This window comes from Panthera pardus, unplaced genomic scaffold (assembly GCF_024362965.1).
Source record: "Panthera pardus isolate Hobbes unplaced genomic scaffold, ASM2436296v1 HiC_scaffold_22, whole genome shotgun sequence".
Lineage (NCBI taxonomy): Eukaryota > Metazoa > Chordata > Mammalia > Carnivora > Felidae > Panthera > Panthera pardus.
The window spans coordinates 30,428,089-30,440,653 of NW_026526788.1; the positions used below are offsets into that span (position 1 = coordinate 30,428,089).

General features: G+C 58.9%; 1 protein-coding gene across 19 annotated transcripts in view; it reads left to right on the forward strand.

The window, feature by feature from the left end:
* The window catches only part of LOC109264357 (collagen alpha-1(XIII) chain), a 79,956-nt gene that overhangs the window by 34,265 nt on the left and 33,126 nt on the right, over nucleotides 1–12,565 (forward strand). For all 19 annotated transcript variants that reach the window (XR_008416716.1, XR_002078703.2, XR_002078702.2 and 16 more), the window contains 5 exons: nucleotides 5,891–5,935; nucleotides 6,807–6,839; nucleotides 7,570–7,596; nucleotides 10,128–10,181; nucleotides 11,011–11,097. Coding sequence is in view for 15 of the 19 variants with exons in the window: in XM_019444387.2 (XP_019299932.2) it covers nucleotides 5,891–5,935; nucleotides 6,807–6,839; nucleotides 7,570–7,596; nucleotides 10,128–10,181; nucleotides 11,011–11,097 (246 nt within the window). In the remaining 4 variants the exon portion in view is untranslated. The remainder of the gene's footprint in view (nucleotides 1–5,890; nucleotides 5,936–6,806; nucleotides 6,840–7,569; nucleotides 7,597–10,127; nucleotides 10,182–11,010; nucleotides 11,098–12,565) is intronic.

The following is a 12,565-nucleotide window of genomic DNA, read 5'->3' on the forward strand; positions in this document are numbered from 1 at the left end:
GCAGTCACTCCTTGCGGAGGCTGTGGGGCTCCCAAGGGACATCAGCTGGGCCCTAAGGTGGGATGTCTAGGGCGCTGGAGTGAGGGCGAGAGGAGCAGACGCTCTCCTACCCGGTCCAAGTTGGGCCCCCGCCATATGGCCACGCCGGCCCTTCCCACACTCCTTCAATCCTTCTCCAACAGGGTGTGATCATCCCGATCTGCCAGTCACAGCAGGGGGCCGTGTGGGTGGACACATTTCTGTAGAAGGACCGCTAGTATCATTAAGCTGCCTTACCGGGTCTTTTCAACATGCCAGGCTGCGTACGTGGCACTTTGCATACATCATGTTCCTGGATCCTTATAGCAACCCTGTGAGGAAGGTTTTATTCTTAACCCTAACTTACAGATGAGCAAACTGAGGCCCAAAGAGGTGAGTTCCAGAAGGTCCACAGGCAGGAAGTAGTAACCCAGTTCTGTCTGACCCCCGCATCTTTGCCATGAAGGACTTTACTTTGCTCTGAATGACTTTACTACCTGGGCCTTATGGCAGGGCGGTGGGGGGCAGGGGTGGGGGGTGGCCATGATTTCCGGTAGGCCCTCCTCCCCCAGAAAGAAGACGGGTGGGGGTAGGCTGATCTCCTTCCCATGAGAAAAGGCTGTGGCTGGATTCAGGCCTTTCTCTGAGCTTCCCAGGCTCTCTGCGAGCAGAACTCGGGGGCCTTGGTGCATTTCGGTCAAGGAGCCCAGGAAGTGGAGCGCTTTGTCCATTGGCCTTGATTCCTCCTCCCTCCCCACCCCCCAATGATTGCCCCAAGGAGTTAGCATGGTACCAGGCCTTCAGTAAAACCAGGAGAAGGCAGCTTGTCTCAGGGCCCCACCACAGCTATGCCTGAGACCCCCCCTCCGCACCCCTGTGGCTCTCAGAGGGCCTGAGCAACCCCAGGCTCCACAGGGCACTCACGTGCAGCCCCGGGCTCCATGCCGAGGGCAGCCGTGGCTGCAGGAGCCTTCTGGGGTGGGGACAGCACTTTCTTTCACAACCATGAAATCCCAGTGGGAACATCCAGACTATTTCAGTTAAAGCAGATCAGGGATCCCCGACATAGGCCTCAGATCTGAGGCCTCGCGGGGACTGGGAGTCTCACCCCGCCGGCCTCCAGCCCCTAGCCTGTGCTCTCTGGGCCCTGTTTCTCCCACACTCCAAAGCCCACAGATTAATTAGAGCTGACTTTTCTTTTTGGAGCTAACTACAAAATCAACCGATCTCAAATCGAGATTACAAGCCAGCCGCCCTTCCAAAACCCTGGCCTTCAATGGGGCGCCTGACCCCGGTAATTCCCAAGATCACTTCCTGCCGGTCCTAATTACCGGAGGGCCTGGCATCCCCCTGGTTCCAGGCCTCTCCTGTCTGGAGCTGGCTAGGGCAGCGAAGAAGGAAATGAGCTGCCTTTTCCTGGAAGGGAGTCCTAGAAACCCTTTAGAGGAAAGAGAGACATTAGCCCTCCTCACCCAGCTTTCCCAGCCCGGGAAAGGGCCCTGGGCCAGGCCCAAGGCCTGAGCCGCCTGCTGGCCTCCCCCCACACACCCCCACCTCCTCCCTTCCCTGCAGCCTTCCACTCCCCACACTCAGACAGGCCTTCCTCCTCCCTGCAGAGAACAAAGAGTCTGTGTGTGGAGCTGCTCTGCCCGGCCCCTCCCGCCCTCCGGCCGCAGAGGGAGCTTCACGCTAGGGAGGTCCCTGCATCACCCCACACTCCTCTGGCCCGACCTGCGCTTGGCTGGGAGCTGACCTTGAAGCCCCCCACCTCCCTCCAGCCTATGTCTTCTTGCCAAGTCCCTGCCCCGCTTGTTCAACAAGCAGTAAATCACCAATTAAGAGGCCGCTCCCACGGGACAGGAGCGTGGCCATTTTGTGCTCCAAGGAGCCGGCCTTTATCCTGTCGTCTCAGTAAATGATGGGTCCCTCCACCTGGAAGTGGGGACCAGAAAAGAAACCCTACTGATGCTACAAGGCGCTCCTGTACAAGGCCCAGCTGGAGAGTCAGTGGCCTCATAAAAGTCAGGGCTAGGGCAGGCCTTCAAGGTCATTGCAGGCAGCCCCTGCTCTACCCACCTGTGCTCACCCAGAGCTTTCTAAGCCACAATGACTGGAATCTACCCGTTCCCGGCCAGCAATCGGGCATTGGTTCTTGACAGCCTCTTGGGTCAAGAGCCAGCCTCCCAAGTGGGGGGATGTCCCGGCCTGGGGGTCGCTGGCCTGCTCCCACTGCAGCCTGTGCCATCCATGCTTTGTGCACCTGGGACAAGACTTGCGGTGCCCGCCTCCGCAGCTGCAGGGTGGCCCAGCAGGGGTCTCCAGGAGCCCGGTGGGGGAGCTCCTGGGGCCCCCTGGGAAGACAAGAGAAGGCAAATATGGAGGAGTTAAATTGGGGATCTTGGACTTGGACACACTTGGAGGACGCCCTCCGCACCCGAGATGAAGACACTAGCAAGTTAGTGAATCGAAATTTAGCACAATTCCAAACTTAAGCCTTTTGAAGGGGAATGCTTTTCATTGGAAAGAAGGAGCTTGTAAATCTGCCCCCACAAAGACACACGGAGGGGAAAAACTGTGGGAACAAAGGTGTCGTGGTCCCCCTTTTAGCGATAGCCCCCAGAAGCTCGCTTCTCACTCCCTGCAAACAGGTGCCCTTGCCCACAGCCACCCTGAAGTCCTTGACAATGACTCACCCCTGTCTCACCTCACAGATCCAGGAATCAGTGCTTCCTAGAGTAGGGCCAGGTCAGTCCCCAGGGCAGAGGTCAGGCTGGGGTAGACCCGGCCTGATGAGAGTGGAACGAGCCTGCAGGGTGGGGTCAGCGGGGGGTGCCCCTGCTTCCTGCCCAGCAGAGGGGTGGGAGTGAGGGAGGCCTGAGAATGGGATCAAGGGAGCCTGGGTCGCCTGCAGAATTAAAAGACTTGACCCAGAGGGGAGGGAAGGGGCAAAGGTCAGCCACGCTAACGAGGAGGGCTGCCTCCTTAGGCTCCAAGGGGCCCAGATTTCCCTGGAGTGGATGGTTTTGTCCTTTCATACGAGCTGGCACGGGCTGAAGACAACCCCAATTAGCCAGAAACCTTCACTCGCTGGTGTCACTGCTTCTGCTGAGGTTGGAGACAGAAGCCCAGAGGCGGGGTTTGGGCAGACCCGCCACCCCCCTTCTTGAAGCATCAGCAGGTGTCCCCCCGCCCCCGGGTAGGAGGGAAGGAAAGCAGAGACCCACTGAGACCCCTCCTAGACCAGCATTTTCCCCCCACAGCTAAACTCCCACCTCCACAGCCTCGTTCTGGAGATGCCAACAGACCCAGGGGCCCCTCCCCAGCTCTGACCTCTCACCCCACTCAAGGCCTCACCTAGGCAGGGCTGGGGGTGATTGGAGAAAGCGGGTGGGGCAGGGGTGGGGGGGAGATCTCCAGTCTAACTCACGTTGCAGGTGAGGATCCTGGACCCAGAGAGGGAAGGTGGCTTACCCAGGGTCACACAGCCTTTCCTGACTCCCAGCCGGTTTCCCCAGATCAGGGTGGGAAGAGGCTGGCGGGGGCATTAAGGAAAGGCTGAGGGAAGGACAAGGGAAGAAGGGCTGAATAGTCAGGGACACCCAAGCCGATCTCCCACCTGTGCCTCCCCGCACCTGGTGTCTTAGGGCCAGTTGGAATGTTAGCAGGAGATCCTGGTTCTTTGAAGGAAAGGATGACAGGGGCCCTCAGCTGGCGCTACTGCGGGGAACGGGCACTGACACCATCGGTCACAAGCGCCAGTTTTCTGACGAGGTCCTGTGGCACCCTCTGCTGGCCACAGAGCAGACCTGTGCTGGCAGGTGGGGCCCTACCCAGCTCTTCCCTCTGGGCCATGCCTGTGGTCAAAGACCCAGCCCCCCAGTGAGCTACCCAATGAGCCCCCCAATGAGTTGACCCGCTCACCCCTATGAGGCACAGACCTGAGGGGCCTCCAGCAGAGAGGGACTTTAGAATCAGCCCATCTGATGCTTGGGGTTGGCTTAGAGAAATGGGTACCTGGGCTTTGGCAGACAAAAGACCTGTGTTCTAATCCCTGCTCTGCACGACCTTGGCGATCATACCTGGCCTCTCTCTCTGAGTCAGTTTGTTCACCTGGGAACCAGGAATAGCATCAATTCCCACGTCGGAGAAGAGTCTTGGAGATTGAATACAGGGAAGCTGGAAAGCACTTAGCCCCATGCCAGACACAAGGCAGGCACAGTAAATGGCCCGGAAGAGGGATTTCCCGGAACTCGGTGGCTGGGGCAGACCTGGGGCGCTGACCCGTCTGCTGTGTTCACTTCCCGAGTACAGCTCTGCTGACCTTGCCTGTGGTTCAGGGGTCCTGGTGGGCCAGGGTGAGGAAGGGCTCCCGCGTTTAGAGCTAAAGATTCCGGGCCTGTTGCAGAATACAGAGACTTAGGCCAAAGAGGATGGAGGTAGACACTGGCCGTGCGTGCAAATTACAGATGCACAGTGGTCCCTACCACGCTGAAGAGCCAGCACTGGGTTATGGCACATAGCAAAAGCCTACACAGAGGACGTGGTATGTGACCAGCTCCCCCCCCACACACACACCCCCACCGGCTGTTTTGAAGTGGGGAGAGTTATTGTCCAGCCTGTGCACTGGGGAGCTTAGCTGGAGGCCCGCGTGGAGGCCCGGTCATGCAGGACAGAGGTTGGAAGACATTCTACCTCTGGCGAGCAGAAGGGTGGGCAGGACTTCCCAGAAGATAGCAGAGACGGGGTGAGGGCAGCGGAAAAGACGGGAGCCGGGTGGGGCCAGATCACCCCTTGCCCAGAAGCCTGTATGGGAACTGCAGCCTGGCCCGAAGGCCACAGCTCTTGAGACCCGAGTGGGGAGGCTGGGCCAGGACAGCGTCTGTCAGGGCCCCGCGTTGTCCTCCAAAGCCTTCAGATGTGCTCAGAGGCAAGCAGCTGCCGCAGGCTCGTGGCTGTCACCTGTCACTGCTCGGCATTCAGAGCCCTGGCCGGGGCTTCATCTCGGGTTCAGCTCATGGCGACAGGAGCTGCCTTCCTTCCTCTCCCGAGCACCCCCACCCCCGACTTCATTGACCCAGTAGGTGAGTCTTGACTCATCATCTCCGCTTGACCTCCATTTGTCGCTGGCTGTCATCTCCAGCCCCATCTACCTCCTGTCCTTCCTGAGCTCACAGCCCGGCCCCACAGGTGTGGCATTTTCATGGGGAAGGCAAAAGAACCTGAGGAGAAAGACGGGACGCTGCTGAGATAGTAGAGCAAACCCCACAATGTCCTGAAGCCGCAGCCCCCTCGGGGCCTCTGGATGGGCTCCAGGCACAGCCCTGCCTCCACCCACAGTCCCCGCCCCCCAAACCAAGGCCCACCCTCCGCCACGCCCTCTGGAGGAGTTAGACCCAAGGAGGCCGGGAGGAAGTGGCCCAGCCAGCAGGCACCAGAAAATAAGGACAGAAGGGCCAGGGGGGACCTGGAGGGAGGGGACACCGGTGATGGCCAAGCAACCCCTTCCACCCATGGCCCTGCTGCACTGAGCTCCGAGCCAGCGGGGCCCCTGGCTGGTGGCAGATCTGGAATAGCTCCCCCTGCAGCCCCCTCAGGACTCAGACTCGGCTGGTGGGCCCTTCTTGCTGGGCACCTTTCCTGCACCGTGATCTGCGCTCTGGGACTTGGGCCCTTCCGTGAGTTCACGTGGCCTGTGGTGGCCGCCGGTGGTGGCAGGTCCTCCAAGCTCAGCGTGAGCTGCACGGCCGTCCCGGGCTTCCAGACCAACCAGGATGGACGCCTCGTTGACATCCTTGCAGGCCATGCTTCAAGGGCCGAGGGCCTCAGGCGAGTCAGGCCCTCTCCTCAGCGTTTCTTCTGTTTCTTCCTTCAGGGAGAACGAGGCATGCCGGGGATGCCGGGCAAACACGGAGCCAAGGTACGTGCCCCTCACCCCATCCCAGGCAGCCCCTGCCTGAGCCCCAGCTCTCTCTCTCTCAAGCCCTGGGACACCTCGGAGGCCCCACTCCTCCTGCCCATGTGCCGCTGTGAAGACGTGAAGGCGGGTACACATCTCCTCCCCAGCCCTCTCCCCTTGCTGTGCCAGCCTGTTCTTCCCGTGAGCCGACACTCACCAGTGCCCTGACGTGGCCAGGCCGCCTCCTGGGCATCTCTGGGTTGTTACAAAGCTTCCCGGGTCACCCCAGCCCTGGCTGCGGTCCCACGCAGGGGGTAGGGACTCCTTAAAAATCACCTCCACTTGGGATTTACTGAGGGGTGCCTTTGGCAGCCTGTTTACCTCCAAGTGGTTGGTCCTGGGCTGATGTGGAAATGGGGTTCGTTCCCAGTTGCTCCCCAGTCCATGAGGGCACAGGCCCAGAGAGCTCTCTGTGAGAAGATCCCCACTTGCAGGCTCAGGGGTCAAATCAGCCACGTCCCATTCTCCCCTGCCGTGCGGCTCTCCCTTCCACCCTCCTTCCTTCCCATCTCCTCTTCCTCCTCCTTTCCTGTCCCACGGAAGCCCTCCCCACATTGCATCCCAGAGAGACCCCCGTCTGGGCCCCCCTGGGCCCCCTGAGCAGGCGGCTGGGAAGCCTGGGGAGCTCACCGGCACAGAGCCTCCTCCTTCCTCGGGAACTGCTCTCCCCGTGCCACACTCAGCCACCCACCCCTGCTGAGGGTCTGGACAGCGGGCAGAAGCCAGTGGTCTGGCTCCACATCCCCCTCAAGGGGAGGCCGGGAGGCGGGCCGCTCCCTCCGTGCCTGTCCCAGCTGCGGAAAGTCACCACGCCTTCTCTTCTCTCTGCCAGGGGGCTCCCGGAATCACCGTGGCGGGGATGAAGGTGGGTGGAACGTTGTCGCTCAACACACAAGGGGCAGGATGGGGGGAAAGGAGAGAGGAAGACAGAATCGGGCCTTCAGGGACTCAGTGGGCTGGCCGCTGGACCAAGGAGGGGGCAGACAGGATTCAGAAACACTTCTCTTAAGGCCACATTTAGGCCCTTATGCACAACTTGAGCAAGAGAGGCTTAACTAAGCCTTGCAAAGTAAGTAGCGAAGGTTTACCAGCCTCAACTAAAGGTCTCACCCCCCTGCCGGCGTGCAAGGGAACCCGGCGCTTTCCTTCGTCCCTCAGAATTCAGCAGCTGTGTGCTTGCCAAGCTTCAGAGCAGGGAACAGGAGACCTTCTCCCGAACCCCACCCGAGCCGCCCGTTGGGTTGGTAGGCAGATGGTTGCGGACCCCCGAAGCACAAGTGTGGATCTCCCGGCAGGTCCACTCACAGGGGGCACCTTGTCCAAAGCCAACGCCCGTTCCTTCCCCTCCCTCCACCTGGGGTGCCTCGCTGGCATTCACATTGCCACATCCCCACCGAGGGGAAGGGTACGGAATCGTCCAGGAGGCCTCCTTTGGCCTGGGACCTGAGGCCTAGGCAAAGGAAAGCCGTGGGCTGGCCAGATGCTTCACCTACCCCATGAGTACCTTTGCTTAATGGCTCCTACACTAGCTTGCTCACTCTCTCTCTCTCTCTCCCTCATCTCTTTACCTGAGTCTTCTTTTTTTTTCCACACAGGGTGAGCCGGGGACCCCAGGAGCCAAGGTACTGATACAGAGGGAATGTTCTGGGCTGCACGGAGCATCAAGAATGGGGTGGAGGTGACAGTGGCTGCTGTTGTTATGCTCCTGGTCCCCCTGAGGCTGACCCGGAGCTGGGGACCTGGCTGAGTGGAGGACGGCCCACCCAGGAGGGGCCTGCTGGTCAGGATTGCCTCCCACTCCCTGCATTCTGGTCTGGGAAGCTCAGATAGCTTGCCTACACACCAGCTCCAGCAGGCAATAACTATTGTCCCCTGTGCCTACAGGGCTCTGTCTCTCTTGTCTGGAACCGTAAGAGACGTAACATGAAAAAAGCTTCCATGGTCACATATGTTTGGGAAATGCAGACGTAAAAACTATTTCACAGGTTGCTTTACTGCAGGCCTTCTCAGAACCTTTAAGATGCCGTATATGTGTTGGGAAGCTCTAAAACTGTAATTTCTGGTGCAGCATTTTCCAAACTTTCTTTTGACTAGATCATCCTTTTTTTTAAGAGGAACATCTTATGGGACTAGTATTCTGGAAACACTGGTTTATGATCACTGTCCACCATACCCCTCACCACCCCCATCCTCTTATCAGTGACTTTCTCTTCTTACCCCAAAGGGAGACCCAGGAGCAGCAGGGAAGCCAGGGCCCCCAGGTTTGCCGGGGAAGAGGGGGCAGAGGGTAGGATATTGTGTCTTTGAGTGTGTGTCCCCTTCATCCTGGCCTCTGCTGGTCTCCCACTCCCTGCCCCACCCCCATGGCTGGTGTGCTGCCTGCGGTGTGCTGGGGGGGGGGGGTGCATGTGTCCCCAGAAAGAGGGAGTGCCGGGATGGCCCGGCAAAGCTTCAGAAATCCTGCACTCAGGAACACACCCTCCCTCCTTGAAAGTGTTGGTGACCCAGGAGGAAAGACCAGCAGAAGGAAGGCCTTCCCCCCCTTCCATCCCCCAGGACCTCGTGGGGCAGCATCTGTATCATTTCCCTTCAGACTCGGCCTGTGGCAGGGCAGACCCCAGTTAAGGCACATCCCAGGCACGGCCCAGGCAAAGCAGGGCCTGCTGGGGCCCCAGGACTCCCTTCCCTCCCAGCACGTGGGCCCTTACCCGGCATTCCTCTCCTCCCTGGAGCAGCTTCAGGCTATTTTGTCACTCAGCTTCTATGCACGGTCAGGTGGCAAGGGGAGGCCACCTGAAGACTTGGTGCAGTATCTTCTGTGGCTCCAGCGGCAAAAATCATCGAGACATCTGGCTAATTATGACCCCCGGGGCCCTCAGTGTGTATTATTACCTAGGAGAACCAGCAGCCACCGGGCTGTGGAGAACGCGCCCTCTAGCGCTGGCCTGCAGGGGTTCTTTTGGGGGTGCTCTCCCCGTAGGAGACACTCTGTGGGCGCAAAGTGCCGTCTCCATGGTGTAGAAGGCGGAGCTTCGGCGGACGCGGGGGCGGGGGGGGGGGGCCCGACCTGGCTCTGTCACTGAGGCCGCGAGGGGTCCCGCATAGCCACGGTGCTGCATAGCCACGGTGCCGCTTCACCTGCGCAGCGAGAGCAGGGCCCTGTGACGCGTGTCATGGGAAGAGCTCTTCGTGGCAGAAGAAGATGCTTAGCGAGGGGTGTTAGTCTGCTAGAGCCGCCCTGACAAAGGACCACAGACTATGTGGCTCAAACCACAGAAAGTCACGGTCCCGCAGTGCTGCAGCCCGGAAGTCTGAGGTCGAGGAGTCAGCAGGGCTCACTGCTTCTGCAGGTCGTGAAGGAGGGTCTGCTCTGTCCCTCCCTCCTTTCTGTTGGTTTGCCGGCAGCCTTGGTGTTCCCTGGCGTGGAGAATTATCACCCCGGTCTCTGCCTTATCCTGACATGGTGTTCTTCCTGTATGCATGTCCGTGTCCAAACTTCCCCTCTTGCAAGGACACCAGTCGTATGGATTAGGGGCCCCACCTCACTCCAGTATGACTCTCCTAGCTTGGCTAATTGCATCTCTGATGACACTATTTCCCAAGAGGGTCACGTTCTGAGATACTGGCAGTTGGAACATCAACATACGAATTGGGGGAGGACGCGAGTCAACCCATAACAGGAAGCAAACTTCTCAAAATATGGTTAGATGGTTTTTGTCTTCCCTGGAGGCAGGGAGGAGGGAGGCAGAGACCAGGGAGCTCTGAATGCTGGACGTTTTAAAAAATGAAAAGAGCAGAGTACTTTAAAGAGCTTCCCCGACTCCCGGCCTTCTAAACCGTTCACCTGTCCCCAGGAGACCCCAAAAGGGGCTAAGTGCTCTTGGTCCCTGTCGCTTCGTGAATGATGAGGGCCCAGCCCGTATGGGAACAGGAGACCAGGGAGGCAGGCCGTCACCAGTATGAAGTGGCCCAAGGGAGGAGTCAGGTGCAGATGGGGGTCTGGCAGGAAATGGAGTCTTTCAGGAAATGGCCCCCAGAGGGGGAGGGAAGCAGGACAGAGAAAGCCTCAACTCCATGCTGGTGGGGCCGGTGCCTTCCCGGTTGTCCTGGAGAAGCCGTTCCTAACCCTGCATTGTCTGCATTTCCTCCACAGGGCGAAAAGGGGGCTGCAGGCTCCCCCGGGCTGCTCGGCCTCCTGGGGCAGAAGGTGGGTGTTGGCAAGCTCTGAATGGTGGGCTCCGTGTAAAGGCCTTGGTGTTCACCCGCACCTGACCATTCACACGGGCCCCGGCACGGGAGGTGTCCCTCCCAGATTGGGGGAAAGCAGCTGCAACGCAGCTAGATTATTGTGTGGGGTACCACGTGGGAGCCCCTGATTGGTAAAACAAAACAAAACAAACAAAACAAAACAAAACAAAAAAACGCCCATATACAAAGACCAGTAGCTATGACCTTGTCAGATCTCTTTGCACCAGCTCTGAAAATGCGCCCCCTAGTACATGAGATCCATCAGACGGTCCATTTAAAACAAAACAAAAGACTAGAGGTCAAATACGTTTGGGGAGAGCTGCATAAGACAGGCCCCTTGGGATGGCACAAGGCACCCTAGCCCGTCAGGGCCTCAGAGCACCCTGCAGGGAAGGAGCCTGCCCTGCTCCATTTCACTCTGCCTTTCCTGACATCCTTTGGCCACCAGACTCCTTTTTCACATGCCAAATATTCCCCACCCGCTGAAGGAAGTGTCCATGGACACACTCTGAGAGTCTAGACCCAAGTTACAATGGGTCTCCTGTTTTAGCTCCCTACCTGTTCCCCTTCTGTAGCTGGCTCCATTGTCTGCTCACATCCTACGGCCCATAAGACGAGGCCAGGCTTCTGAGGGCCTCCGGGCCCGGCCTGGACCGAGGGGTGGTCTGCTATCTCCACCCCATGGAACCACGAGGGGGGAAAGACAGGGATCAGCCACCTCCTTCCAGAGCTAGACGGACCCAGTGATGGTTAACTTACCTCCCATCCTCCCACCCTTCCACCCCCAGGGAGAAAAAGGCGACGCTGGCAACTCCTTTGGAGGGGGCAGAGGGGAGCCCGGCCCCCCAGGGCTACCTGGGCCCCCAGGCCCAAAGGTGAGTTTCCCTGTGGGATCAGCACTCAAGGGGGATGCTGTCTGTGGCCTTTATCTTCAGCCCATTCTTGGGGACTCTGTCCTGAACACCTTGCCCTCTCTCATGCTCCAGATGTGTTGGTTTTCCAGTGGATTCTACAAAGGCAATTTGGACCGAGGGCCTGATTCTAAGTGGTGACTGACCATGCAAGGGAAACAGTCAAGAGGGCGGATAGATGGTCCCCTTGATCCAAATGGCTATGATATAACTGAGTCAGGAACCGATGGCTACAGAACCTTAGGACAGACAGAAAGGCCCCTCACCCAGGCTCAGAATAAGTCAAGATCAGGGATCAGCCGGGCTCCACCACCGGGTGCTGGCACACAGGGTGGGGGAAAGGGGCTGGGGAGCAGCAGTGGGGTCATCTGCAAATGGGACAGCCCTCACCTTCCTGGCACTGGGTGGAAACGCAACGGTAAGATTTGGGTTTCCCAAAGCAGGTGCCTTTTGTGCTATTTGGTTTATGCCAGTAGCATAGGGACATGGGGACGTTCTTTCTCTTGGCCTGTAAGGAAAGGACTCATGACACGATTTCAGACAACACACACATTCATCCTACCAACGTTTGTCAAGGGGTGGCTGTGAGCAGGGCCCCACCTGGGCTGCAAGGCTGCAGAGAATCTGCCCTCCACTTGCTCACAGTCTAGCAGGAGAAACAAACCCACAATTCACACGGATATAGTGTAGGGGGTTGGGGGCAGAAGGAAGCCCATAGACAGGTGAGATGAAGTGGCAGAAAGGGTCTCGGGCCCACCCCCACATGCCCACCTGACTGTGGCTCGTGCCCTGTCATGATCACCAGCTTTGCCAAAGGTGGCCCTGCCACCTGGGCTCTGGGATCCCCGGGGCTGGAGTCTGTCCCAATCTGTCCCACCGACCCCTCAAGGAGTGGATACCTGGCATGTCTTGGGTCTTGACCTGGGGTTAAGGATGGCTGGGAACTATCCCTGCATCCTGGGACAAAAAGGAGGAAAGATAGAAGGCTGCTCCCAAACCTATGTCCTCCTTCCAAGTCCAGGCAAAATGTTGACTAGGGGAAGTATGTGCAGTGGGCCTCCTCCCATCTGTCTCTGCACCTCCCCTCCTAGACCTCCTGGCGCCGCTCCCTACATGCCCTGGGCCTTCTCGGTCCCCTCTGTCTCCCAGGCAGGACCTGAGGAGTTGTGCCTTTCCAAGTGTCCCGGGTTCCAAAGTGACCTGGCCCCCTGCAGCCAGGGGCAGCCGGCAGTCCACACATGGGGGCTGCCACAGAACTGGCCTGTGTGTGTTAATCAAGAAATGAGGAGGGCCCGGCAGGGCGGTATAGACCCCAGAAAGCCGTGCTGGACTCAGAGGAGGAAGGGAGTAGGCAGGGAAGGCTGCCAGGAAGAGGTGAGACCCAGGCTGGCTGGGTGGGAGTCAGATAAGTAGAAGGAGGTGAGTTAGCAGA